The sequence below is a fragment of the Eschrichtius robustus genome, chromosome 2, assembly GCF_028021215.1.
Source record: "Eschrichtius robustus isolate mEscRob2 chromosome 2, mEscRob2.pri, whole genome shotgun sequence".
Taxonomy (NCBI): domain Eukaryota; kingdom Metazoa; phylum Chordata; class Mammalia; order Artiodactyla; family Eschrichtiidae; genus Eschrichtius; species Eschrichtius robustus.
The window spans coordinates 176,063,735-176,090,636 of record NC_090825.1 but is presented as its reverse complement, the minus strand read 5'-3'; the positions used below and the strand labels follow the sequence as shown (position 1 = coordinate 176,090,636).

General features: G+C 58.9%; 3 protein-coding genes across 4 annotated transcripts; all 3 read right to left on the bottom strand.

The window, feature by feature from the left end:
- Positions 1-1,149: 1,149 nt before the first annotated feature.
- PLIN4 (perilipin 4) lies at positions 1,150-11,606 on the bottom strand. Its single transcript, XM_068535026.1, has 8 exons — positions 11,556-11,606; positions 10,902-11,049; positions 10,020-10,081; positions 5,625-7,590; positions 4,038-5,135; positions 3,738-3,925; positions 1,554-1,631; positions 1,150-1,482 (listed from the first exon to the last, which is right to left on the bottom strand). Exons 1-8 carry the CDS (start codon positions 11,604-11,606, stop codon positions 1,150-1,152), a joined length of 3,924 nt encoding a protein of 1,307 aa, XP_068391127.1.
- Positions 11,607-15,085: 3,479 nt separating this feature from the next.
- On the bottom strand, positions 15,086-22,533 carry PLIN5 (perilipin 5). 2 transcript variants are annotated; one of them, XM_068535025.1, is made up of 8 exons: positions 22,526-22,533; positions 21,678-21,742; positions 20,657-20,852; positions 19,655-19,737; positions 19,102-19,282; positions 18,020-18,219; positions 16,351-16,464; positions 15,086-16,124 (listed from the first exon to the last, which is right to left on the bottom strand). In XM_068535025.1, exons 2-8 carry the CDS (start codon positions 21,735-21,737, stop codon positions 15,594-15,596), a joined length of 1,365 nt encoding a protein of 454 aa, XP_068391126.1. In that variant the 5' UTR covers positions 21,738-21,742; positions 22,526-22,533; the 3' UTR covers positions 15,086-15,593. The 2 variants fall into 2 exon arrangements, with proteins under 2 accessions (XP_068391126.1, XP_068391125.1); XM_068535024.1 differs by lacking the exon at positions 22,526-22,533 and adding an exon at positions 22,072-22,161 and having other exon boundaries at positions 21,678-21,759.
- Positions 22,534-23,635: 1,102 nt separating this feature from the next.
- LRG1 (leucine rich alpha-2-glycoprotein 1) lies at positions 23,636-26,126 on the bottom strand. The gene is made up of 2 exons (XM_068537229.1): positions 26,056-26,126; positions 23,636-25,048 (listed from the first exon to the last, which is right to left on the bottom strand). Exons 1-2 carry the CDS (start codon positions 26,106-26,108, stop codon positions 24,037-24,039), a joined length of 1,065 nt encoding a protein of 354 aa, XP_068393330.1. The 5' UTR covers positions 26,109-26,126; the 3' UTR covers positions 23,636-24,036.
- Between the last annotated feature and the right edge of the window lie 776 nt (positions 26,127-26,902).

The window sequence follows — 26,902 nt, the reverse complement described above, 5'->3', positions numbered from 1 at the left end:
TGCTTCCTCCGTCAAGGAGGTGGCCAGATAGGGGGGCTGCGGGCGTGGGAAGTGGGGGCTTGACAAGCCTCGGGCCGCTGGAATTCTGAGGCAGCAGTTCCCTCAGCATCTCCCGGGGCCCCGGGGAGCAGGGGGAGTGGCCCTCTGTTGTCCCACCTTCCCACGTGCAGCCCACCTCGCAGGGTGCCCCAAGGATCCAGGGAGAGCACGGCGGGAAGGAAGGGGCCCTTGTCCCGGGGCTGCTGGTCTCCGGCCTGGAGCACGTGACCTGAACGTGTGTCGAGCACGTTTTTCTGTTTTTGGTTTTTTTGGCCGCGCCTTGTGGTTTGTGGGATCTTAGTTCCCCGACCAGGGATCCAACCCGCACCCTCGGCAGTGAAAGCACAGAGTCCTTACCACTGGACCACCTGGGAAGTCCCCCGAGCACATTTTGTCACGTGCTCCCTAGGGCCCCATCCCTTGTGAGGGAGCCCCTTTATTCCTTCATTGGCAGCCTCTGGGCCCAGGGACCTGAGAACATCATCTGTGGGATCCTTGTGATCACCCATGACCAGGGGGCGCTGCCGGGTGAGTGGGCTGCAGCAGGAAGGGATGTGTACTCACCCCACCCCCGCCCGGACAGTCCGGTCCTCAGCTGTCAGTGGCTGCTGCGGCTTTGCCTTCATGAAGCCCCTGGGCCAGGCCGGGGGTCGGCAGAGGCGGTGGGGGCCTACCTGCCTCAGGATGATGGTGGCGTTCTGGTACCTTCTGGCGTGCGCTGTTTGCTGAGGGGTGTAGGCTTTCAGAGCGAGGACGGAGCTGCCTGGAGCCCAGGATGGAGGAGCGGGGCCGCCTGCCAAGCTGGTATAGCTAGAGGGCCCAGGCTGGGGTGGAAGACCCCCCCAGAGGTAAAAGATAAAAGGGCCCTACTGGGGTTGCTGAGTGGAGAACCTTCAAGACAGGCACGATTCCCCTTCTTGTTCCTAAATGAAGCGCTTGCTTGAGATCTTCAGGCGAAGCCCGGGCCCCCCTGCCGCCGTCGAGGGTCTTAGCCGCCCCGGGCTCCTCGGCCAAAGGGGCCAGCTGTGCTCTGGGAGAAAGGTGGGGCGCCAGCCGGCAGGGCCCGGAGCTTCCGGGGGTTGGGGCTGGTTTCGGGCGGGGGAGGGGCTCCTACAGCTGCTGCCCATCGGGGTGCAGGGTGAAGGGCCCCACCAGCCAGCTGAGCGGAGGGCTGTGCTGCATGCTCTCCAGCAGCTGCTCCAGCCCCTGCCACGCCTGGCGTACGCCCTGGCGGCTCTGGGCCAGGCGCTCGGCCGGCAGCTCCGCCACGGAGGCGGCACAGGAGACAACACTGTGGAGCTCGCAGAGGCTGTGCCGCGCCTGCCTGAGCTGCCACCGGAGCTCGGCGGGGAGGCCCTGGAGGCCGGAGGCCAGGCTGCTGTAGGCGACATGGAGCTGCTGGACAAGGCTGCAGACCCTGGACAGAGCCCCGGCGGCTGGCACCTGTGGGCGGAAGGAGGGAGGTGAGCGGGGCTGGAGGGGAGGGGCAGGAGCACCGGCCCCCCGGTACGCACCTCTCGGGCGCCGGCTTGGCTGCTCAGATCCTGGTCCGGCCACGGCTGCTGGTCTGGAGCCTGCTGGGCCTTCTCAATCTGGAAAGAGACAGCCCAGCAGAGACATGAGGCCTTCTTGTCAGGGACCTTCCCGATACTCCCCCGGGGGCAGCATTCCCAGGCCTGGCCTGGAGCTTCGTGTCTACCTTTCCTGTGGCGTGGTGGAAAGGTTTAGGGCCAGCTGCACCAGGGTGGTTCACGTAAAGAGGCAATAATCCAAATTCCTCATGAGGTTGTCAGGGAGCTCAGAGAGCAGAATGGCAGGGGGACCATGTCACACCCCAGCTCAGAATCCTCCCACGTCTCCCAGTGAGTGGCCTTTGGACCGAATCCAGTTCCTCACCATGGCCTGCGTGGCCTGCTCAGGACACCTGCAACCTCACCTCCTGCTGACATCCGTGCTGTCTGCTCAGGCCACGCTGGCCTCCTTTTGTCCCTCGAGCACGTCCAGCGTGTTGTTGCCTCAGGGCCTTTGCACATGCTGCCCACTCAGCCTGAAACATGCTTCCTCTGGCCCAGTACGGTGGCCCCCCAGGCCCTCCCTGTCAGATCTCTGTTACTCTCCTCAGAGGCCTATCACTGTCGAGTTACCGTGAGTTTCTTTGTTGTTTATCTCCCCCCCTTGGGTGGGAGCTCTGTCAGGACCTTTTCCTCCTTGCTTTTTGGGTCCCTGGCACATAGGAGCCCCACACCCCCATTGACTAATCTTCCTTGTCCTCCTGAGAGCTCAGCAAGTGGACCAAATGTTGACTCCAACTTTCCATCACCCTCCCAGCTCTTACCCCAGCGACTCCATCGGGGGGCCTACTAGTCATCTCCAGGTTACCCTGTCCAAGACCAAGCCTTAATGCTCTCCACCCACCCACCCAGGGCATTTCTAGGTGTCCCCTGCTAAAAGTCCCCGAGACCCTGTAGTGTATTTTCTCTCTCCCACTTCTCACACCTAAGCTGGTAGGTCTGCTTTGGAAACACATCCAGAACCCAACTGCCTCTTGCCACCACCGATGCTACTCCCAAGGCCCCCCTCAGCATTTGCCAGGATTTTTGCAGAAACCTCACTCATTTCCTGGCTCTGGCCCTTGACCCCGGTGGCCTGTCCTCCCCACAGTAGCCAGAGGGATCCCCTTAAATAAAACCTCTGTTGCATCAGGCCAACCCTCGGCCCCCAGTCCTGGGCGCTGCGGGGCGTGGAGCAGCCTTCCTGCTCCCACCCACTCAATGCCAGGAGCTCCACCCCCCCGCCAGGTGACCACCACAGACATCCCCAGGCACGGCCCAGTGTCCCCTGGGGGCACGACTGCCCCGTTGAGACCCTCTGGGTTGGAGCAGTGGTCCTCAAGTTGCGGCTCACCATAGACCCCTGGGGCACTGACGGAAAACACAGGTGCCTGAGCGCATCCCAGGGATCCCCACTCAGGCAGCATGGCTGGGTTCCTCGCCACCTGTGTAGACGGGGCTGTTCGACATTTACGACCCATGACCTTGAGAACCTAGAGGTGCTCAGGCCTGGGGGTCCATCACCGTCTGCATCAGCCACAGATGGGATGCCACTAAACTTCCTACCGCAGGCAGGTCAGCCCCAGCAGCACCCACAAGGAGCCAGCGTGGGTGTCAGTGGTGCTGCAGGGGGAGAAAGCCTGGGGTGGAGGGGTGAGTGGGGCTGGCGAGAGAGCATGACCCCGCTGGCTCGGTGCCTGTCCCCGCGGTGGCGTTCAAGTCACCTTCCTCTGGGCCCTTCCTTGCATCACTGAACCCCGCCCAGACCGCATGGGTTCCCCCTACCCTGTCAGCCCCTTCACTTTACCCTCCCCTGCCACCGGCCGCCCTTCTGCTCCTTGGAGCACACCTAGCTTGTTCTCAGGCCACTGTCTGTCCTTGCGGTCCCCACTTTCCACACGACTTGGCTCAAACAGACACACTCCTGCCCTGCCCCTCTCTGCACGACTGTCTTGTTTCCCTCTCTGCGACCCCGTTGGTGGCAAGTATTGGGTCTTGTGTCCATCTTCTTCCCTGGAATACAAGCTCCTTGAGAGCAGACCCGTGACTGAGTGGCCGACGGCCGTTGTCTACTAGGTGCTCAGTAAGTGTCTGTCGAGTCCCCCACGTGTGGCTGAGGAAGGCACCGGCAGAAGGGAGGGCTCTTACCAGCCAGAAGGCGTCCTCGAGCTGGGCCAGCACGTCCAGGGCCTGGAACTGGCCTTGCTGCAGGTGGCTCAGGGCGTGCTCGAAAGCCCGCTGGCGGAAGCTGGGGTCCAAGTCGCCCAGACGCACGAAGTAGCTGCTTTGGTCGGCCGTGGACTCCCTCAGCCGGGGCTGGGAGGCAGCCAGCTGAGCTGAAAGGGAAGACAGGGTCGCTCAACCCAAGAGGCCCCTCGGGCGTCAGGGGCATGCGTTGTACAGACGACCGGGCCCCTGGGAGCTGGGACCAGCCTGTCCTGTTCTCACCTTGTTCCTCAGTGCTCATGGGCTGGAAGATCTCCCCCAGCTCCTCCAGCTCGTCCCGGAGTGTTGCAAAGCCCCGGGCTCCTTCCTGGCCACAAGTGGTGGCCCCAGGCCCTACGTCATCCTCCTTGCCCAGGGCGGCCCCTTGGGTGAATGTCACCTCAGCTGACACGAGGCCCTTGGTATTGGTGGTGGCTTTCCCAGCAAGGTCCAGGTGTGCACACAGAGTGTCCGGGGGCCTGGAGACCCCGCAGGACTGAGCCTCATGAGGGTTCAGGATGGTTTGTTCTCCTTCATCTGGGGCTCCGGAAGTGGCGAGTCCACCTGAGGCAGCATCCTGGGAACCAGGTAACCAGTTCTGGATGGTTCCGAAATCAGTCTGCACACCTCCTCGGGCCACGTTCCCTACCCTGGTGAGCCCAGTGGACACGGCGTCTTTGGTGCCTGTGAGGACAGCCTTCGAGGTGTCCAGACCCCACTGGGCAGCAGCATTGGCCACATTCATGGCACCAGCCATGCCACTGGAGACGGTGTTCCTTGTGACAGCTGAAACATTTTGGGTTGTATTCAGCCCAGTTTGCACAGCCCCTGTAGCCACATTCACTGCCCCAGTGAGCCCTGTGGACACTGCATCTTTGGTGCCTGTCAGGACGGTCTTGGTGGTGTCCATGCCAGTCTGGATGGCCCCCTTGGCCACACCCATTGCTCCAGTGAGCCCAGTGGACACTGCATCTTTGGTGCCAGTCAGGACGGTCTTGGTGGTGTCCACGCCGGTCTGGACGGCTCCCTTGGCCACACCCATTGCTCCAGTGAACCCAGTGGACACTGCATCTTTGGTGCCAGTCAGGACGGTCTTGGTGGTGTCCACACCGGTCTGGACGGCTCCTTTGGCCACACCCATTGCTCCAGTGAACCCAGTGGACACTGCATCTTTGGTGCCAGTCAGGACGGTCTTGGTGGTGTCCACGCCGGTCTGGACGGCTCCCTTGGCCACACCCATTGCTCCAGTGAACCCAGTGGACACTGCATCTCTGGTTCCAGTCAGGACAGATTTGGTGGTGTCCACGCCAGTCTGGACGGCTCCCTTGGCCACACCCATTGCTCCAGTGTACGCAGTGGACACTGCATCTTTGGTTCCAGTCAGGACAGATTTGCTGGTGTCCACGCCGGTCTGGACGGCTCCCTTGGCCACACCCATTGCTCCAGTGTACGCAGTGGACACTGCATCTTTGGTTCCAGTCAGGACAGATTTGCTGGTGTCCACGCCGGTCTGGACGGCTCCCTTGGCCACACCCATTGCTCCAGTGTACGCAGTGGACACTGCATCTTTGGTTCCAGTCAGGACAGATATGCTGGTGTCCACGCCGGTCTGGACGGCTCCCTTGGCCACACCCATTGCTCCAGTGTACGCAGTGGACACTGCATCTTTGGTTCCAGTCAGGACAGATTTGCTGGTGTCCACGCCTGTCTGGACGGCTCCCTTGGCCACATCCATTGCTCCAGTGTACGCAGTGGACACTGCATCTTTGGTTCCAGTCAGGACAGATTTGCTGGTGTCCACGCCGGTCTGGACGGCCCCCTTGGCCACACCCATTGCTCCAGTGAACCCAGTGGACACTGCATCTTTGGTGCCAGTCAGGATGGTCTTGGTGGTGTCCACGCCAGTCTGGATGGCTCCCTTGGCCACACCCATTGCTCCAGTGAGGCCAGTGGACACTGCATCGTTGGTGCCTGTTAGGACAGTCTTGGTGGTGTCCATGCCAGTCTGGACGGTGCCCTTGGCCATGTTCGCTGCCCCAGTGAGCCCAATGGACACTGTATCTTTGGTGCCTGTTAGGACAGTCTTGGTGGTGTCCATGCCAGTCTGGACGGCCCCCTTGGCCACACCCATTGCTCCAGTGAGGCCAGTGGACACTGCATCTTTGGTGCCAGTCAGGACGGTCTTGGTGGTGTCCACGCCGGTCTGGATGGCTCCCTTGGCCACACCCATTGCTCCAGTGAACCCAGTGGACACTGCATCTTTGGTGCCAGTCAGGACGGTCTTGGTGGTGTTCATGCCAGTCTGGACGGTGCCCTTGGCCATGTTCACTGATCCAGTGAGCCCAGTGGATACTGCGTCTTTGGTGGCTGTCAGGACAGTCTTGGTGGTGTCCATGCCCATCTGCACGGCTCCCTTGGCCACACCCATTGCTCCAGTGAGGCCAGTGGACACTGCATCTTTGGTGCCTGTTAGGACAGTCTTGGTGGTGTCCATGCCAGTCTGGACGGTGCCCTTGGCCAGGTTCACTGCCCCAGTGAGCCCAATGGACACTGTATCTTTGGTGCCTGTTAGGACAGTCTTGGTGGTGTCCACGCTCATCTGGACGGCCCCTTTGGCCACACCCATTGCTCCAGTGAGCCCAGTGGACACTGCATCTTTGGTGCCTGTTAGGACGGTCTTGGTGGTGTCCATGCCAGTCTGGACAGTGCCCTTGGCCATGTTCACTGCCCCAGTAAGCCCAGTGGACACTGCATCTTTGGTGCCTGTGAGGACAGTCTTGGTGGTGTCCATGCCAGTCTGGACGGTGCCCTTGGCCATGTTCACTGCCCCAGTAAGCCCAGTGGACACTGCATCTTTGGTGCCTGTGAGGACAGTCTTGGTGGTGTCCATGCCAGTCTGGACGGTGCCCTTGGCCATGTTCACTGCGCCAGTAAGCCCAGTGGACACTGCATCTTTGGTGCCTGTGAGGACAGTCTTGGTGGTGTCCATGCCAGTCTGGACGGTGCCCTTGGCCATGTTCACTGCCCCAGTGAGCCCAGTGGACACTGCATCTTTGGTGCCTGTTAGGACGGTCTTGGTGGTGTCCATACCAGTCTGGATGGTGCCCTTGGCCATGTTCACTGACCCAGTGAGCCCTGTGGACACTGCATCTTTGGTGCCTGTCAGGACAGTCTTGGTGGTGTCCACACCCATCTGGACGGCCCCTTTGGCAACACCCATTGCTCCAGTGAGGCCAGTGGACACTGCATCTTTGGTGCCTGTCAGGACAGTCTTGGTGGTGTCCACACCCATCTGGACGGCCCCTTTGGCAACACCCATTGCTCCAGTGAGGCCAGTGGACACTGCATCTTTGGTGCCTGTTAGGACAGTCTTGGTGGTGTCCACGCCAGTCTGGACGGTGCCCTTGGCCAGGTTCACTGCCCCAGTGAGGCCAGTGGACACTGCATCTTTGGTGCCTGTTAGGACAGTCTTGGTGGTGTCCACGCCCGTCTGGACCGCCCCCTTGGCCACACCCATTGCTCCAGTGAACCCAGTGGACACTGCATCTTTGGTGCCTGTTAGGACGGTCTTGGTGGTGTCCATGCCCATCTGGACAGTGCCCTTGGCCATGTTCACTGTCCCAGTGAGCCCAGTGGACACTGCATCCTTGGTGCCTGTGAGCGTGGACTGGGTCATGCCCAGGCCTCCTTGGACCACGCCTTTAGCTGTGTCCACGACGTTGGCCATCCCAGACGAGAAGGCATCCTTGGTCCTGGTCATCTTGGACCACACTAAGTCGTTTGTCCCGGAGATGACCTGATGAGGAAGGACATTCGTGATCAAGCAGAGAGTGTTAGACACCTCACTCCCCACCCTTCCCCAGTCTCCACCTCATCCCTAACATGACCCGGGGAGTGGGACCTTCCTCCCAGAGGCCCAGCCTGCTCTTCTCCCACCCCGACATACCTCCCTCCCTGGCTTCCAGGATACAGCCTACTGAGCTCTGTCCCAGCGCCCCGTGGTTCCCCTGACACAATAGATCCCCCACGGCTGACAGCTATTCCCTAGCACCTCTGGGACCCTCCTTGCTCAATATCCCTTAGCCTTGTACTCAGCAAGCCATTGACTTATGTGTTTTCTTCATCTTGCCTAATCTCTATGGCAATTTTGAGACTGGTTTCCCCATCACGGGGAGAAATTTGAGGAGGCCAAATGCTTGTTAGCATGAATGTATTCAAGTAAGAGAAGGGGATCTGGGTATCTATGTTTAGAAGAGTAATAACTGGAAAAGTACAGGGCCAAGTATTGGGTTTGAGCCATAGGAAACTGTCGATAACTTGGTAGGTCAAAAATGAGGGCACGTAAGTATTCAAAAAAAAAAAAAAAAAAAATGAGGGCAGTTTCCTCTTGTTCATCCAAACTGCTGAAGGGCTGTGATGGCCTCAGGGTTGCCACCACCCAGGTTCAACCAGCAGTTTCCTATTTCCAATTCAGGGGTTCTTAACCCAGGGTTAGGGGTGACCCAGGGTGATCCTGCCCACCCCCCCCCCCCCGCCCAGGGAACACTGGGCGATGTCTGGGGACATCTGTGACGATCACAACTTCAGGGAAGAGGGAGCTCCTGGCACTGAGTGGGTGGGTGGGGTCAGGGATGCTGCTGAACACCCCCCAGTGCCCAGGATGGCCCCCCACAGAGGATGACCCAGCCCTGAATTGGCCAGACGACTGAAGTTGAGAAGCCCTGAAATGTTATTCTCACCACCTGCCTCCTGCCCAGCATCGTCTCAAGTGGGCACCTTGCCCACAGAGACCTGGGTTCAGCTCTTTCCCACACTTGCTGTGTTACCTCAGGCAAGCCACATCCCCTCTCTGAGCCTCATCTGAAGAGTGGCAATTAAAACAGCACCTCTTGGACTTCCCTGGTGGTGCAGTGGTTAAGAATCCGCCTGCCAATGCAGGGAACATGGGTTCGAGCCCTGGCGCGGGAAGATCCCATATGCCACGGAGCAACTAAGCCCGCGCGCCACAACTACTGAGCCTGTGCGCCACAACTACTGAGCCTGCACTCTAGAGCCTGCGAGCCACACCTACTGAAGCCCGCGCGCCTAGAGCCCATGCTCCACAACAAGAGAAGCCACCGCAATGAGAAGCCCGCGCACCGCCACAAAGAGTAGCCCCCGCTCACCGCAACTAGAGAAAGCCCACGCGCAGCAACGAAGACCCAATGCAGCCAAAAATAAATAAATAAATAAATAAATAAATAAATAAATTTATTTATTTAAAAAAATCCCCTCCCAGCCATTTAAAAAAACAAACAAACAAACAACAATAAAAACAGCACCTCCTTCAAAGATTGGCAGAGAAAACTGAGTCAAGGTGCCTGAAGCACTTTGCAGGCAACAGATGCTCATTAATGCAAGTGAAGAGGGGTGGAGGGGGAGGAGTGAAAAAGTGGGGAGGGGGGCCCTCAGCTGCCGGGGTCCATTTTAATTTGGGCCACAGGGTGAGCCCGGTGGTTCTTTGCCCTCCGAGATGCTCAGATCTGGCCGAGCTGAGGGCAGAGGGGAGTTGAGGAAGACGCCAGTGTGGGGTGTGTGCTGGGCGGAAGGGTTGTATCAGGGCTCTGTCACCCTGCTATGGCCCTCAGCAGTCTTACATCAGCCACTCCGCTTGCCCTGGCCCTGAGGACATGGTTATATGGGCGGTCCCCGGTCATCCAGGACCGAGGGTGGATGCATCGTTGGCCACTGTTCAGCCTCTGACTGCCCAAGGTTCAAATCCCATGCTACAGTGTCTTGCTGTGTGACCTTTGGCAGGTGGCTTGGCTTCTCTGTGCTTCAGCTTTTGTGTGGGGTACTATTGCTCCCTTCCTCGCAGGACGGTTGGGAGGGTTAACTATTAAGCAGCACATGTAAACACTGAGCCCAGAGCCTGACACAGGGTGAGTGAGTTACCACTGTTTGGGTCGTAATGTGCTAGGCACAGAACTGGAGTGGGGGTGGGGGGTGTCTGTAGACCGGATGGAGCCTCATGGTGCCGAGCAGTAAGGCAGTACTGCACCCATTTCACAGATGTAGAAACACAGGCTCAGAGGGGAAGACCGGCCTGGAATCCCACAGGGGTGTCTGCCTGCTCCTTGGCCTATGACAACCCCCAAATGGCAGGAACTGAAACATCCCAGGAGGAGGTACCCAGGGGGAGGCGGAGCCCATCAGACCAGACCAGGCTCTGCCAGCCCCTCTCACCCTGTCTGAAAGCGGCAGCGTCTTCTCAATGCCCCTGGTCGTCTGCTCCGGGTCGGTGGCCACTGTGGGGACAAGAGCCAATCAGGCAACCCAGGGAGGGACACGCGCTGGCATCAGCCACCCTGAAGCCCATTGCACAATCAGCGGGCACAGCCCAAAAGGTCAGGAATGTCCCAGCTGCCCTGCCAGGGACGGCAGAAGGTGACATCCACGGCCGTGGGTCTGGCTCCCTCAACCCCCAGGGGCGGTCTCCTGGAGCAGGGGTTCTCTAGAGTTTTCTCTGCCTGGGTCCTGGATGCTGGATGCCCACCCGGGGTGATGCAGGGAGAGGACTCGGGTCCCCGCCCTGCCCCACTCCACCACAGCTGGCAGCCGCCTGCCAGGCCTGGGTATATGGAGCAGAAGTCAGCTGCCTGCGGCTCCAGGCCCAGAGCGGCCGCCCCAGCCTGGGCTCCCCTGCACCAGCCCCTCTTCAGGACTTGGGGCTAGGGCTGCCCCGAGCACCCCAGCTGAGCAACTGGAGGATGGGGAGCACCCCAGGCTGTGTGACGCCAGGGAAGCTGCTGCCCCTCTCTGGAGCCAGGATCAAAATCTTTGATGAGCTTAGACGTGCAGAACGCCCAGCTCCTGGTCCACAGGGCGTCAGAAACGGGGTGATGGAAGGCGGAGAGGGGGTTGAGAATGTGGGGGGCATTGCTGGCTGTGCCCCCTTGGGCCACTCATATTTATGCCTCAGGTCCCCATCTGGCACTAAATGAGCATGCCAGCTGCGTGGGCTCTGTTGAGATGACGCAGGCACCTATGAAGCACCCCCAAGATGGGCACAAGTCCCTGCTGGGGTCCATCTCCAGAGCTCCCGCCTCCGTGGAGCTGTGCACTCACCCTGAGCCTGGGGCTGGGCAGTCTCGGCGGCTGGAGCACCTGCGGGATGGGCGACCGGCCGGGCCTCTCTCGCTGAGCTGTGGGCGTGGGCCGCCGGGTTCCGGGCAGAACTGAAGCCAGGCAGGGACCCAAAGAAGCTGCCCAGGGTCTACATGGGGTGGGGAGAAGCATGAGCAGAGCCAGGCCATGGTGGGGGTGGGGTGAGGGGAGCATCAGAGAGCCCTGGGTTCCCAAACTGCCTCAGGCCCTTGCTTCTGGATGGCCTCAGCCACTCAGCCTCAGTCTCCTCGCCTGAGCAATGGGCAGGTTCAGCCTGCCTCCCATGGACAGAGAAAAAGTTCATTCTCTGGGTCTCTCCTTTTCCTTCCATGGCCCACATTTCTCAGATGGGGAAACTGAGGCTCAGAGAGGGGCCGAGGCTGGCCCAGGGTCACACAGCAAGGAAAGAACTGAGGTTTGAGTGCATCCTCCCACCCCCCACCCTCCAGCTTGGGACCAGAGGGAAGATTGGCACTGTGGCCTTCAGATCCCTCCCCCCCCCCACCCCCCCCGGGCAGCCCCTCCAGACCCCAGGACTGTGGAGGTCACCTTCCCAAGGTTCTGTGGTCTCTCCAGGCCCCAGTTGCGATCTTTCCCTCCCACTCCTGCCCTCACCTTGCCCTTGGGTTTGGGGGGATCCCGGCCTCCTTCATCTTGAGCAGACATGGTAATCCTCTAAGCAGCTGGAAGGGTAGAGAGGGGGCATGAATGGGGGCTCCCGGGCCTCCTGCCCCACACCCATAACCCTGAGCAGTCCCCCGATACCCGCCCGGAGGCCAGCCTCACCCTGGCATTGCTCACCTGGACCGTGTGAGGGTCCCCTGGAGTGACGGGAAGCACAGCTGGCATCTGGCTCTGCTCTCAGCTCCCAGGCCTTATAGGGTCTGGGGTGGTGCAGGCCTGGCCGGCAGAGGCAGGCGGCCAGTGGGCCAGGGGAGGGCCCTGGATAGTCACGTGCCTGCCCGCTCCAGCGTGGGCCCCGGGCCCAGCACCTTTCCCCTGCTCTCAGCACTGGGCAGCCTCTGCCCATGGCACCCACCCCCACCAGACTGAGTGATTCATGGGCCGTCCTGTACCCTCAAGGCACAGCCTGCACACTCTCGGCCTCTGACTTCCATCTGTGTGACGGGCATGGTTCAAGTCGCTCTGCTGGGCTACCTTGGCCAGTTACCATCCTTGTGCCTCAGTTGCCCCCTCCAGACTCCTCACCGTGGCCCACAAGGTCTTACTTCCTCCCTGCCCTCATCTCCCTCCCTCTCTGCCCCCCTCACTCACCATGCTTCAGCCACACAGGCCTCCTCTCTGTTCCTCCAAATCTCCAGGCATGGCCCTGCCCCAGGACCTTTGCACCTGTTATTCCCTCTGCCTGGAGCATCTGCCCCAGACACCCACACAGCTTCTTCCCTCACCTCCACCAGGCCTGTCTTTTGTTCGCTGCTGTGTCCCCTGCAATAGAACAACACTTGGCACACAGTTGGCAACTTAATAAATGTTTGGCTAAACGGACCAACTCATAGGGTAGTTGTGAGCATGAAATGAGGTCATGCGTGTAACCTGTTTACCCCAGTGCCTGGTACCTAGCAGGTGCTCAACAAACATCAGCTTAGCATTGTCCAGGCAGAAAGAGATGAGCAGGGTCTGTCCTGAGCAGTGAGGGGACGTGTCACTCTCCAGAAGGGACTTCCCTTGAGAAAGGGCCTAAATACAGACCAAGACAGGACACCAACAGAACTGGAGGTGCTCTAGAAGTGAGATCCAGGCCTGGTGGGCTTGGGCCAACCGAGGGTGGATTCCTGGAAGAGGCATCCTGTACCTGAGGCCACAGAGCTGGGAAGTGGCAGAGACAGGATTTGAACCCAGACCCAGAGCCTATATGCCAGCAGGCTGTCTGTGGGTGGGTGTGCAGGCAGAGAAATGACTGCTACGCCCTCCCTGAATGCCCCCTGCCCGCCCCTGGGACAGGGGTCCCAGCTGTGTCCAGTTGATGGCTCTGGGTGCTAAGCTGGGAGGAGGGAAGGTCCAGCCACTGGGCCTGATGACCCCCAGGTCGTTTCCTTGGAGCCATCACTGTGTTTGCCAAACAGTTGGGGAACAAAACAGGGGTGTCTCCCAAACTCTCTCCTCAGCCAATGCTTCCCAAAGGTGGCGGAGAAGGGGGGTGGGAAACCCAGGGTGTGCCTCTCCCCTCCCCTCCCCTCCCCTCTCCGCAGGGCTGCCACAGCATAGCGAAGGGGGAGAAACCCAGCAAAAATAACAAAAATGATCATAAACACCGAGTTAGGTCCCTTCGTTCCTCTGCCCACAGCCCTCCAGGGCTCCCACCTCCCTCAGGGTAAAAGCCCAAGTCCTCCCTGTGGCCCACAGGACCCACCCTTTTCCCTCCCTGCCCTCCCCTCCTCCCTCTCTCCCCCTCGCTCACTCTGCTCCAGACACATGGGCCTCCTCACTGTTCCTCCAACACACCAGGCCCGGTCCTGCCCCCAGACCTTTGCACCAGCTGCCCTTTGTGAGGAATGCTCGTCGATCTTTGCACATATGTCACCTTTTCAGAAAGGTCTTCCTGGACCCCTCCTCTCCTATTTAAAAAATATCGCCCTCCTTGTACCCCTGCACACTCCCCCATCCTCCAGCTTTTATTTCTCATCACCTACTAAGACAAATAATTTACGTATTTTTCTTGTTTATGGTCTGTCCCTCCTAGAGGGCAGAATTTTTCTGCATTTTGCTCACTGCCGTGCCCGCAGGGTACAAGACTGCCTGGCACACAGCAGGCGCTATTTAATAACTTTGTTAAATGAACCAACGAATGAGTGAATGAACGATAGCTTCCACAGGTGAACGGCCTACTAGGATTGAGGGCTTACTTACTTAAGGTAGTAAGGGCTACCTTACTCCTACTTTCATACCCGTTTCACAGAGGAGAAAACTGAGGTTTGGAGAGGAGCAGTTGCTTACCCATCCGTTTGTAGGCAAGGCGGGGACTCAACCTGAGGGCCTTAACTACTGCTCCCTCCCCCCAAATTCCAGGACTTACCTCATGCTCTTTCCCTCCCCTCAGTGCTAGTCAAACTGATTCCCCACTGCCGTGCCTTTGCCTGAGCCTGAGCCGGTCCCTCTGTCACATGCCCCTTCTGTGTGTCATTCGGCTCATCCTCACCAAGCCTGGCCCTCCAGGAGCCCCCAGCCTTGTGAGGGAAGAGAAGGCAAGGCTGCCTGTGGTTTATATCCAGGTAGAAAGCACTTGGAGCCCCAAGAAGGTGGGCTGCAGAGGGTTGAAGCTATCCCACCAGGGGAGAGTCAGGGAAGGCTTCCTGGAGGAGGTGGCATTGGGGCTGGGCTTAAGGATGGATGAGCTGTATCTGAGAGATGGTGGGGAGGGTGGGAGGCATTCCAGGCACAGCCTGAACAAAGGCCCTGAGGTGGGGGAATGTGCACAGTTCAGTGGGACTGCAGCAGTGTCTCTGTCAGCCCAAGGATGAAACCAGAAGTCCTCAAATGCCAGGGTGAGGAGCGTGGATGTTTGGTCTGAGGGCAAAGGGAGCCACGGACATTCCCGAGGAGGGGCAGGGAGGTGAATCTAACTGGTGGGAAGTGGTTGGGACTCCCAGAGCCACCCATGGACCAGATCCCAAGGAAGGCAGGGAACACCCTGACCTCACCACATCAGACCGTGCTTTCCCAACACCCTGCCTGGCCACAGGGGAGTTTGAGGGACAGCCAAGAACACGGTCAGAGGACGGGGGGCCCCCACGAGACTGGCCTGTGCCCCTTACCCTGCGTTTGTCTCCCCCATCCTGACCAGTGCAGCCAGAGAAACCACAGCAAGCTCAGCTCCTACAGGTCCAGTGAGGAGGGCATAGGAGGGGCTGCTCCCTCTGAGCCCCCTCCCCTCGATCCTGCTCCTTGCAGTTTCCAAGAAATTCATTAAAGTGGGAACAGCTTCCATTCCAGGAACCTACATCTGAATGCTTAACCCGGGTGGGTGGGGCACTAACGGGGAACTCAAGACAAGATGTCAAGCTGGTCAGGGAGGCGTCACTCCTTTCAAATTTCGAACCCTGGTTTGTGCCATACAGTCGCACACCTCTGAGGCCCCCAGCACCCCGACACTGAGACCCACCTCGGCTGGAACAGAGGCCACTGGCCTTTGGACAACACGAAGCACCTTTATTCTGGAGAGCAAAACCCCAAACAGCAAAGCAAGTGGGTGTGGCAGGTCCAGCCGTTGAAGCATCTTTGGGGACCCCTCAGTCCGGGATAGACAAGCTGGGGGAGGAAGGGGACACTCACTTTTCAAAACCCCAAACAGAAGCGTGTGCTTCTATCTGGGCAAAACATGCGACTCTCTGGGGAGTTTTGATCAGCTTCTTGGGGTGGGGCAATGCGGGACCACAGCCAGTGAACGCAGCTTGGGGCTAGTCAGACCTGAGTTAGGTTCAAGTCCTCATATGTCCAAGGGAAAGACTGGGGATGGTCTAATATCAGTGAAGCTGGTCTAGGATTCAGAGTTAGGTCCCCAGCCCCCAACTCCGTGCCTGGGCCAAGGCCAAGGCATCGGCTAGTAATGCTGATGCATGGCCGCTAGGGGGCAGCAGGGATCTCGGGGTGCAGGACGGCCTCCAGCTGCTTTCGCGGTCCCACGGCCCCATCGGGTCAGAAGTCCAGTTCTGGCATCAGGGTGTGCTTGCGGCGGCTGGGGGACTTAGGCTCCTCCTCGGGAATGTCCCCGGGGAGGCCCATCCCGTCCCCGTACTGGGCCTGCCAGGCTCTCTGCTGGGCCGGCCAGTTCAGGTGCGCCCAGCGGGGGTCGGGCCCCCCCACGACCTCGTCCACCAGGGCCTCCAGGTCGGGCGGGGGCCCGGGCCGCTCCACGAGGATGGGCGCGAAGGGCCCGACCAGCCAGGGCAGGGGCACGGCCTGCACCACCAGCTCCAGCAGCTCTTCCACGCACATCTGGGCCCGGGCCACGCGGCCCCGGCCCTCGGCCAGCACAGCCGCCGGCACGTCCTCGAAGCAGCTGGCGTCGGCGAAGGCGGCCTGCAGGGCGTCCACACTGCGCCGCACCTCGGCCACCTTTTCCTGGGCGCTGGGGGGCAGGCCCCGCACGCTGGTCTCCAGCGCGTCCACGGTGCTCTGCAGCTCCCGCATCAGGCTTCGGGACAGCACCAGGGTCTCCAGCTCCGCCTGCGGGGTAGGGGAGGGGAGGGGAGGGGAGGGGAGGGGAGGGGCCTGGGTGTCCCGGATGGACCCCCGCCAGGACCCCCGCCCTGCCTCAGTTTCCCCATGGACTCTCGAACCAGCTGACCTCAGTACTTGGTTGGAGCCGGCTGGAGCCCCGCCCCTGGCAACCCCTGGCAGATCCAGAACCCCTCCCACGCCCCCCCAACCCCCCTCCTCCACGCCATCTTACCTGACTGCGGCAGCTGTTCTCTGGGGAGTGCTGGCTCCAGCCCTCCCACAGCTCATGCACCTTCCCAGGGCAGGCTGGGGTGATGGGCGTCACCCCGCACTGCATGTGGTCAATCTGTGGGGACAGGGACCACAGTAGTCAGAACTGGAGGATTTGGAATGTTGGGGGGACCAGGACCCCAGCCTGGATCTGGCCTCAATAGGCATTTCCGGAACATCCACTGTATGCAAACCTTCCGCGCCTACGGATCCAGCCTGGCCGATCTGCCCATTTTCTCCCCTGCCCGTGGTCAGACCTGAGACCTGTGGTTCCCCTGAAACTCAGACTCACTGCCAGGTTTTGCCCATGCTTGTGCCTCTGCTAGGAACACTCTTCTCTCCATCCCATCCCCCTGCCTGGTTCACTTCAGTTCAAGTCTCACTGTAGACATCACCCACTCCAAGAAGCCTCCCTTCCCCGGCTCCTGGCTGGGTGGATCCCTCCTCCGGGTCCCACAGAACCCAGCATGCTCTCCCATCATGCTCTCCCATCATGACCCTAGTCCCCCTACTGGCCTGTGAGTGTCCTGAGGGGGCCACTGTGCCTTCAGTGCCCAGGACAGGGCAGGTATTAGAAGATTAATAGAAATAAACTGTGATCCACACAGTAGAACACAGTCTGCCCTCCGTATCCGCGGGTTCTGCATCTGCGGATTCAACCAAGATTCGCAGTTGGTTGAATCCGTGGGTGCAGAACCGGTGGGTAGAGAGGGCAAACTGTACTGTGCCATTTTACAGAAGTGACTTGAGCATCCTCGGATTTTGGTATCCGTGGGGGGTCCTGGAACCAATCCCTCGCAGATACTGAGCGATGACTGTTATTCAGCCTTAAAAAGGGAGGAAATTCTGAAACACGCTACAACATGGATGAACCTCGAGGACACTCTGCTCAGTGAAATTAGCCCACTCTGGTGCTCACAGGTGCCCTCTGGTGGCTGCTTCAGGAAGGACAGACTGCGGGGTCCAGGATGGGAAACCAGGACCAGGTTGAGTAATCACGGGGGCTGGACCCAGGTGGAGCAAGAGGAAGGAGGAGGTGTGGGCGGGTTCTGGGTAGACTTTGAAGGCAGAGCCAACAGTACTGGCTGATATGTCGGATGTGGGAGAGGAGGAGAAGAGGGAAGTTGAGGGTGACTCCCAGGTTTTGACCTGAGGCCCTGGAAGGACAGGGCTGTCATCAGTTGAGATGGGGAGAGGGATGCAGGAGGAGCAGGTTGGGGGCGTCTGAACTCATCAAACCCAGAAAACAGGAGCTGTTATGTTCCTTTGGAGCAGGGAGCGATGCACAATGGGGAAAGAAGCTGGGTTATCAGCTAGAACCTAAAGGCTAGGAAGATTGTGATTGGTGATGGGAGAGCCCGGGAAGAGGTACCTTCACTCTCTTCCCATCCATCTTAACCGCCTATAACTTCTCCTCCTCCACAAAACCTCTTCCTGCCTCCCCAGGCTGAGCCTTGACCCCCACTGAATGCCTCCAGCCCCGGGTCCCTCCTCTGCCCCAGCCCTGCACATACACGGTTCCGCCTCCCCCTTTCAGACTAGCAGGGGACCAGGTAGTCCGTGGGCACTCAATCCACGCATGCTGGCCTGCATCACGGGGTGGGAAAGGGGGGCAGGCAGAGGGCTCTCACCAGCTCCAGAGTCTCCTGCAACTGGGCCAGTGTGTCCTGGGCGTGGTGTTTCCTCCGCCTCAGTTTCCCCAGAGAGTGCTCATATGCCAGGTGGCGGAGCCGCGCTGACAGGGAACCCAGGCGTACAAAGTAGCCCTGATGTCTCCGCTGCTCTTCCACAGAGCCCACTTCCGGGCCCTCAACCTCCGCTGCCAGCGCCGCTGGAGGATGGGATGGGGAGGGGAGTCAGCGTGCCCACGCCCTCTGCTTCTGGGTGGACACGCCCATGGGCTCTCCCACAGCTTGTATATTTCCCCTCTACAATATCAATTCATGCGACCATCCCCAAGCCCTCCGATGTAGGCACTATTATTAGCTCTACTTACAGATGAGGAAACCCAAGGTAAATAGAGGTGAAGTCCCACGGGGTGCAAGAGGCTGACCCGGGATTCGAACCCAGGCACTCGTAACCACTTTACTGACTGCCTCGGTTCGAATCCCGGGTCTCTTTACCTCGATTTTCCTCATCTGTGAATGGAGCTTATAATAATGAAAGAGTCGCTTACAAGTGTTTGGCCCACAGAAGGTGCTTCAAAAATGGCCCACACGCCCCATGTTCCTCTAGTGCCATAAAGCAGGGTTTGGAAGTCAGATTGTCTCCAGGGTCAACGGACCAGATGTAGAACACTGGAGAATGGTGGGGTTTAAGGGAACCACGTAAAGGGGAGGACGCCATTCAACCCAAATGTCTGATTTTCCAAGGCAAGTTAGAAATCAGGATTTGTAGGGCAAAACCTGATTTTTAAATGCATGTGATGAATTAAACCATTTTAAAGGCATTGCACAGGCCAAATACTACAGTATGGGGGTCCACCAGCTGGAGGCCGGGGCCCTCAAGTCTATAAGCCCCATATACTCTTGGGGCTCTGGGTAGTCAGATTTCTAGTAGGATGCGGGTTGGGGGAGGTCAGGCCTGGGCTGGAGCTCCATGTTCCCTACTGATCTGCTATGTGGCCTTGGGTGAGGCCGGGACCTCTCTGATCCGTCACCTCCAGGGATGGGTAGGAGGATTCAGGGGCGAGCGGGGAGGGCTCTGGCCTTACCAAGCTCCTCCTCAGTCATGGGCAGGAAGTGGTCTACCAGCTCCTCTGACTTGCCCAGCACAACGTCCACGGCGTGGCTCATGGATCGTTTCAGCTCCACACTCCAGCGGCGGCCTTGCCGAGCCAGGCCCACCACGCCTGTCATGCCACTGGCCACTGCGTCCTTGGCCGAGTTCACCACCTGGCGGAAGGGGCCCAGCTCCAGTTGCTGTAGGTCTCCAGCTCCCTTCCCCTGCCCCCAGCTCCCTGGGGCTGCGGGGCAAGGACCCCTGGCCCCTGTTTGGCTCTGGGCCACAATTTCCCCTCTTACAAAGTGGAGGAAAATCAAATCTCTTCCTCATGGGGTTGCTGAAGGGATTCCCAGCACCAGCTGGCACATATTATGTGCTCAGTAAACACGGGTGTCAATTATTTTCATCTGGCTGCTGTTTTGTTCCAGTTGACCAAAGCCTGACTGGGTCCTGGAGTCCAGCTGGCCCAGGTGTTCAGGCTGTGTTTCTCGCTGCCACCTCCACCCCCTACAGCTTCCCCACAATCTGGTGGTGCTGGGTACCGTCTCTGAAGGTTGCTGGAGAAAGGGAAGCTTCTCCCCCAGCTTGTCCAGGCCCCTGCAGGCGAGATCGTTCACTGTGGCCACTGGAGACAGAGAGGCAGCGAGCGAGAATTGGGGAGATGTCGAGGGAGAGAGGGACACAGGGACATAGAGAGAGGGGATGCTGGAGGGAGAGGCAGAGAAAAAAGGAGACACACACACATACGGAGGGAAAGACAGAGGGGGCACCTGGCTGGCCCCCTGCAAGGGGCCGGGACCCTGAGCGTGTGGGTGAGCCACCAGGCTGGACCCTGCCTCTCTGCCCTTCCCGCCTCCGCCCTGCCACCGCTGCTGCCAGCACCAAGGTGACTCCTCACCCATGTCCAGCTCAGACGCCCCAGCGAGCAGGCTCAAGGTCGCACAAGCCGGCTGAGAAGGAGGCAGGCGAGGCCCTGGGCTGGGACCCTCAGGTGATCCCCTTCCTTGGTCAGATGTGAGGCCAAGGGTCTCTCTGTCCCCCAACCCCAATGCCAGGTTGGACCCCCTGAGCTGGTCACAGGCTCAGGACGGGTGGAGGAAGGGGCAGACAGGGGAGGGAGATTGGACAGGCAAAGGGACCCAAGGCACATCAGGCTAGCCAAAGGGAGGAGGACAGTGAGATAAGATGGGGACAAAAGGAGGGGGGCCCCAAGGAAACAGCTAAGGGCAGACGGGCAGGTGATCAAACTACAGAGGGACACATAAGCAGAGACAGAGGGCAGAAGGGATGCAGGTAGAATGGGGGGTGGGACAGGCAGAGAATGGAGGGTGAGATGGCACAGGCAGAAGGACCAAGAGAGGGGATGACACAGGTGGATGGGGGACAGGCAGGTGGACAGAGTAAAGGCACACAGCATAGGTGAGACTGCAGAGGGACACCCGTCTCAGGGGGTCCACTGCAGCACCTGTCATGCAGATGGAGCAAGAGAGGGTGGGGCAGTGGGACAAACCACAGGACCCAGGACTCTGGCCAGGGGGACTCACGCTGGGGCTGCAGGTGGCTGAGCAGCGGCTGGGCGTGGTCCAGGGCACGCGTGGTCAGGCCGCACACGCAGTGCTCAGCCAGACGGCAGGCGGAGCCCAGCAGCGGGTGCCTGTCCTTGGCGGCGCTGTAAGCATCGGAGACCGCGGTGCACGTGGCCCTGACCAGGGGCAGGGCCGCCACACGCTGCACCACGTTCTGCAGGAAGGGGTGGCATCAGAGGGGTCCCAGGTGGAGGTGGGGGGCTCAGCCACATGCTAGAGAGCCCATTCACCCTCTCTGGGCCGGGACGAGGGGCAGGTGAGAGGGGTGGGGGGGGGAGTGTATTGAGCGCAGCTGCATGCAGGCAATGGACACCCACGCCGAGGTGCGTCTAGAGCTCCTGTTCTCAACAGCATACACAGAGCGGGACCGGTTCTGAAAGACTCAAGTCTCCTTGAGGGAAGAGCCATTAGTGTCTGGTCATTAAGGGCACAGCCTCTGGAGAAAGACCACCTGCGTTCAGTTCTGGTTCTCCACTTTCAAGCTGTGTGAGTTTGGGCAAATGCGTGAACTGCTCTGTGCCTCAGTCTCCCTATCTGTAAAATGGGTTTCTAGGGCTGTGATGGGGATTCAAGGAGTACAATATGTGAAGCGCTTGGAACAGTGAATGATGCAGAGTATAGGCTGTGATTGCTGCTATTATTACTGTTGTTGTTGTTAAGAGTGCCATGATGGTGGACACAGAAACAGAGAGGTACAGGTAGAGACCCAGAGATGGGAGTGGGAGAGAGTTGGGCAGAGGCCAGGTAAGCTGGCTGGGAGTGTCTGGAGAGACACACCCCAGAGACACACCCTTCCCTGGGCCTCACTTTGCCCCTCTGGGAAATGGGTAGAATGTGCCTCCCCCAACCAGGCTCCAAAATGCCCTCAGAGTAAGGTTCTCAAAGCAAGGGCAGGGGGACCCTGTCTGAAACTGTCCCAGGAGGGACTGCCCCCCCACCTCCCCCCGTGCCGAGCTCCACGGGAGGTGCAGCCCCTTACCTGCTGGTCCTGCTCCCACAAGCTGGGTCTGGGGGCCTGAGCCGCCTCGTCTTCTGACATGCCTACTGCAAACAGGGTCACCCTGGGGGCAACACAGAGTGACGGGCCCCTGCACGCCGGCCCTCCCGGCTCCCACCCAGGCCCTGGGTTCTGTCTGGCTGGGCTTGGTGACCCGGGCAAGTCTCCTTCCCTCTTGGGGCCTCAGTTTCCTCATCTGCAAAATGAGGTAATGATAATGCCTACCTCAGAGCGCCCTGGGCAGGGACAATGCATGCACAGGGCTCTGTACACAGCAGGTGCATAGTAGAGAACCTCTGACAAAGTAGAGGCCCTGCAGTGATTCAAAGCATGGGCTCTGGGCAGAGAGACACCTGAGTTCGAGTCTGGCCATTACCTGCTGTGTGACTTTGGGCAAATGCCTTCACCTGTGTGGGCTGTTGCCTCCGCTGCAGTTAGGGAAGATCCCTGTTGCCCTGGCCCGGGATGGAACCGAGCAAGCCGCAGAACCCCAGTAAACCCACAGTCCAGTTTGACACACAGGGAAACTGAAGCACACAGCAGGTCCATGGTGGGCCCAAGGTCACTCAGCTAAGTAGACTCAGAGCGGGACTTCGACCTCAGACTCCCCGCCTGCAGTTCTTCCCCCGTCCGCACCCAGCGCCCTCAGAACCCTAGTCCTCTCCCAACTGGGTCCTGAGCTTTTGCCAACTGGGCCAAGGGTCTCAGCCACCTGCTCCGGCCTGTCACACCACTCCTCTCCCCAAGCCGCTGGACTCTCGCCCTCCCACCCACCCACCGCGCCCCCGGGCCTGCTGGGCACTCCTGGACGCCGCCCGCGAGGCACTCACCCGGGCGCGCTCAGCCTCAGCCCCCAGGTACTGCGACAGACCCCAGACTTAAACTCCAACCCCCGACGCCAGCCTTCCCCGCCCGCCTTATAGTGATTTGGGGGCGGGACCTTCGGGGACCGACCAATAGGGAGAGGCCTGAGGGGGGCGTGCCGGGGCGGGGCTCCGGGCCCCCTCGCCCTACCCAGGGACTCCCAGAGCGCCCTGCGGTTGCCATAGCAACTTGGGGACGCTGTATGCCAAGGATTGAGCTACTTTCCTTGGCTAAGTTTGGCCACCTGTCACCCTCACTGCTGTTGCCGCAGAGACGGTGGAGGGCGATCACAGCGCCCCCACCACTTCGCCCAGTGACCTTGGGCAAGTCCTCAAGGTCTTTCTTTTTACTTTTTGAAACCTGCCGCTTAACTAAGCCGGAAGACAGGCCAGCCCATTCACTTGGATCCCCATTTTACAGATGAGCAAAATGAGGATCAGAATACTTAAACCACTTGCCCTGGGTCGCCTAGGATTGAGGAATCTGATTCAAACCCAGCTCTGCCAGATCTCAGAACCCTGGCTTTCATCACCACGCCTGGAATGACCACCAACGTGGGCATGACCCTCCTTCCAGGGAGCTGCAAAAACCGAGCATGCCCCAAACATCCCAGGGTCCCCCCAGTCTGACCTCGACCCCCATCACGCCCAACATTGTGTTGGAAGGTGGCCCTGAGGTTCTGGAGCTGTGAAAACACAGCCCCCAGGGCCTCTGCCCAGCTGTTCAGCCCCATCCAGCCTGCCCATGCTCGTCCTGGGCAGCTGCTCCCCTGGTTATCACAGGCCAGCATGAAAAATTGTTTGGAGCCCTGAAGCAATCTGGTTTAATTTAAACCTTCCCCAGGACACAAGCTCTGGAAGGAATCCACTGGTAAAACGACACCTTGGGCAATGGTCAGGGTTTTATTTCCAGTTAAATCTAAGGATGGGGAAAGGGGGAGGAGCAGTCACAGCCATCAGATCCCAATTGCTATCCGTTTGGGATTTCATGGCATGCCTCTCCTTTCCTTCTGCTTCATTCTGGAGACCTAGGAATTCGCCTTGGGAGAATGCAAGGAACACAGCGAATACATCCAATTCTGTTCAACAGTTATTTATTAACCCCTTCCAGTCTGACCTCAAACCGAGTGATACTGAGTAAGAGGGAACCCAGCCCCAGGCCCTGCACTCAGAGAACCCCTGAAACTGGGGGAAACAGAGCCAGATTGAGCCAACCCCAGTGTGGCCAGGACGGGTTGGAGGAGCCAGAGACCAAGAGACCTGGGAAAGAGGGGAAAGAGATTTCTGGAAGAGGATACAGCTTGAGCAGAGGCAAGGAAGCAGGAAGAGCCCGAGGTGTGTTTGGGGCAACATGGGCGAAACAGGTCCCAGCAACTATGGGAAGCCCAGCCTCACCCTTAGAAGGTGGGATTATTTGCTAAGTGGGGTGCGGCGTCCTGCCAAGCCTTGCCTCCCCACCCCGCCCCCAGCCCCAGGCTTCAAGGGGACCTGGCCACCGCTAGGAGCATTTGGCCCTTCAAGGCTTTAGGGCCAGCGCAGCGTGTGTCATTGCGGAAGAACATCTTGTCTTCGTTGGCCACCAGCCACTCATAGAGGTCGTCCAGTTTCTGGTCGCAGATCCAGGGATTACCTGAGAGGTCAAAGCCGTCCTTCATGTTCCCAGCAGCTTTCCCCAAGGACATCCAGAGCCCCTTGGGCACGGTGGTCAGCAAGTTGTTGGAGAGGTCCAGCATGTCCAGCTTCTGCAGACCTCGGAAGGCGCCGGCTGCCACTGTGGCCAGCCTGTTGTCGTTCAGGAAGAGGTAGCGCAGTTTTGGCTGGCGCACCAGAAGGCCCTCTCCGAGCTCCTGCAACCTATTGCCCTCGAGGTGCAGCCGTTCCAACCTCAAGGGGCCGCTCAGAAGGTCAGGGGGCAAAGTCTGCAGCTGGTTATTGCCAAGGTCAAGGATGAGCAGGTCGGTGAAACTGGCCAGCAGCCCAGGGGGCAGCGTCTGGAGCTGGTTCCCGGATAGGTCCAGATGCCGCAGGGCTTTCAGGCTGTGCAGCCACGAGGCCTCCAGAACTTTCAGCTGGTTTTCCTTCAGCACCAGGGTGTGGAGGGCAGCTGAGACCTGGAAGAGGCCAGGAGGCAGCTGGGTCAGGGCGTTGCGGGTCAGATCGAGCACCTTTAGCTGAGGCACAGGCAGCAGGAACTTGGCGGAGAGGTCCTCCAGCTGGTTGCTGGAAAGGTGCAGTTCCTGGAGGTTAGGGATGCCCTGGAGGGTGTTGGCAGGCAGCTGAGTCAGGTTGAAGAACTCCACGGCCAGGTAGACGGTGTCAGCTGGGAAGTAGTGGGGGATTCTGGCAGGTGGTTGGCAGGAGACGGAGCTGCCGTTACCCGAGTGGGACACCAGGCAGGCGTCTGGATTTGGGGTGACCCCCTGGGCTGAGACCACAAATAACAGCAGCAGGAAGAGGATTCTAGAAAGATGGGAGTCCCAGCCTACTGGGCTGCAGGCAATGACAGAAAATGCTTAATAAATCAAAATAATGATATTATATACCCAGCAAAGTGAAAATATACCCAGAATCTGCCTGCTTCCTCCCACCTCTACTTTCACCACCCTGGACCATGCCACCTCATTGCTGGCCTGGACTAGTGTAGTAGTCCCCTCCTCCTCCTCTCCTGGCTTCCACCCTCAACCCCCACCCCCCACAGCTGCCAGAAGTAGCTCCTGTTCCAGGAAGAATTCTATGAAACCTGAGTTTCTTAGTCTGACCCCTACATACTACCCTTCCCCATTGCCAGCCCAGCCCCAATGGACTATTAATTATTTGCAGTCCAACTTGCTAATTTCTTCTGCTCTCACTTGTTTTCTGGGTCATTTCTTGTCTCCCTGGCTCCATGTTTTGAAGGCAGAGCCTATGAACTCTTACTCATCCTGCAAAACCCCAGCTCCAATGGCCCCCTTTCCACAAAGCTTTCTCTGACCTTTCCAAGCAGAATTCTCAGTTTCCCCCTCTGGACCGCTCCTCTTTCTGTCTAGCCCTGTCTAGGTTATCTGTGCCCAGCCCCATCTTGCTCCAAAGTTCTGGGGTGCAACCCAGGACTCCAGATACAAACGAGACTCTGAGCATGAAAAGTGCATCCTGTCTTGTACAGGTCTGGAGGCAGGCATTTGGCTTTGGGATGGTGAGATTTACAGTTGGTACTGGAACCCTTCGAGGGCTGGGGCTTCTGCTCCTCCCGGTCCCTCCAGCAGTAATGCCCTAGCCCAGCAGCACTAGAGACCACCTGAACATCCTTGGTTACTACAGCCCGTGGACCACCTGGGCCTTCTGCAGTAAGTGTGTGTATGGGAATGAGTCTGTCCATAGATAGAGCCTGAGTGTCAGTCTGTTCCAGCCTGCAGGCCTACGTCTGGCCCTGTGACTTCAGTGGGTCAGACGGAATGTCCATGGATCTCTGCACTGCCTGGTGTCCGGGCCTGCCCAGGGTGGGCGGGGTGGGGACCTACCTCTGTTTTTGCTCTGGGCTCCAAGAGGACATGGCGGCCTCTCTCTTTTCCATCCAGGTTCCCTTGGTCTGGCAAGGTGGCCTTATACCTGCCTGGGCTGGGGACAGGGGCACCAGCCATGGGGAAGTCTCCACCCACATCCTGTTCCCGTTAGGGGCTGGACCTGAGCCAGCCAGGGGGAAGGGAGGGGTCAGGATTGCAAAATTGCTTCCTGGCAGGGGGAGGACAGAAGGTGGGCTGCCCACCGCCTTCTCGACCCTGTTTCTACCTAGTTTTTCTTTCCCTTGAGTCCTGCTTTTGGGGAGTGGGTACCCAAGAGTCTCTGAGGCTGAGTCCCCACTTCCCCCAATCTAGGAATCAAGGGTCAAGTTTGTAAGGCGCCAGTCTGTCCTGGGAGATGGGGACAACTGTTTGAGCAAGAGGTACTATTTATAATAAATTTGAGCAACCAGGAAGCTCAGTGAAGAGAACAAAAAAACACTTGTCTTATATTCATGACATAGTCTTATTTTTTTTTAATAAAATAATTTTAAAAAAAGAATTCAAAAGCAAGTGATGCCAAAAGTCTCCACAGTCTTTGAACAATGGTCTGGGAGGAAATAAACCTGGTTCTGAATCCCAGCTCTTCTGTGACTGCTCTGCTTTGTGAACTTGGGCAAGTGGCTTAACTTTTCTTGGCCGCAGTTTCCCCATCTGTGAAGCTGAACTCAGTCTCCGAGAGCCCCTTCCATTCTTTCTTTCTTCAGCTGAAGCTGATGTGCTATTTGTTTTGGACTTTTCTCATTTCCTAATAAGTACATCTGAAGGCTCACACTTCCCTCTGAGAACTGTTTGACTGCATCTCACA

Excerpts from the sequence above, each read along its gene's own strand:
- PLIN4 (XM_068535026.1), bottom strand. The coding sequence starts at position 11,606 with ATGTCTGCTCAAGATGAAGGAGGCCGGGATCCCCCCAAACCCAAGGGC. Across the intron at positions 3,926-4,037 it reads CATGAGCACTGAGGAACAAG|CTCAGCTGGCTGCCTCCCAG; the intron begins GTGAGAACAGGA and ends CTTCCCTTTCAG. Across the intron at positions 1,483-1,553 it reads GCCAAGCCGGCGCCCGAGAG|GTGCCAGCCGCCGGGGCTCT; the intron begins GTGCGTACCGGG and ends TTCCGCCCACAG.
- PLIN5 (XM_068535025.1), bottom strand. The coding sequence starts at position 21,737 with ATGTCAGAAGACGAGGCGGCTCAGGCCCCCAGACCCAGCTTGTGGGAG. Across the intron at positions 20,853-21,677 it reads TGTGGGAGCAGGACCAGCAG|AACGTGGTGCAGCGTGTGGC; the intron begins GTAAGGGGCTGC and ends CCCTTCCTGCAG. Across the intron at positions 16,465-18,019 it reads TGCAGGAGACTCTGGAGCTG|ATTGACCACATGCAGTGCGG; the intron begins GTGAGAGCCCTC and ends CTGTCCCCACAG.
- LRG1 (XM_068537229.1), bottom strand. The coding sequence starts at position 26,108 with ATGGAAAAGAGAGAGGCCGCCATGTCCTCTTGGAGCCCAGAGCAAAAA. Across the intron at positions 25,049-26,055 it reads AGCCCAGAGCAAAAACAGAG|CCCAGTAGGCTGGGACTCCC; the intron begins GTAGGTCCCCAC and ends CATTGCCTGCAG.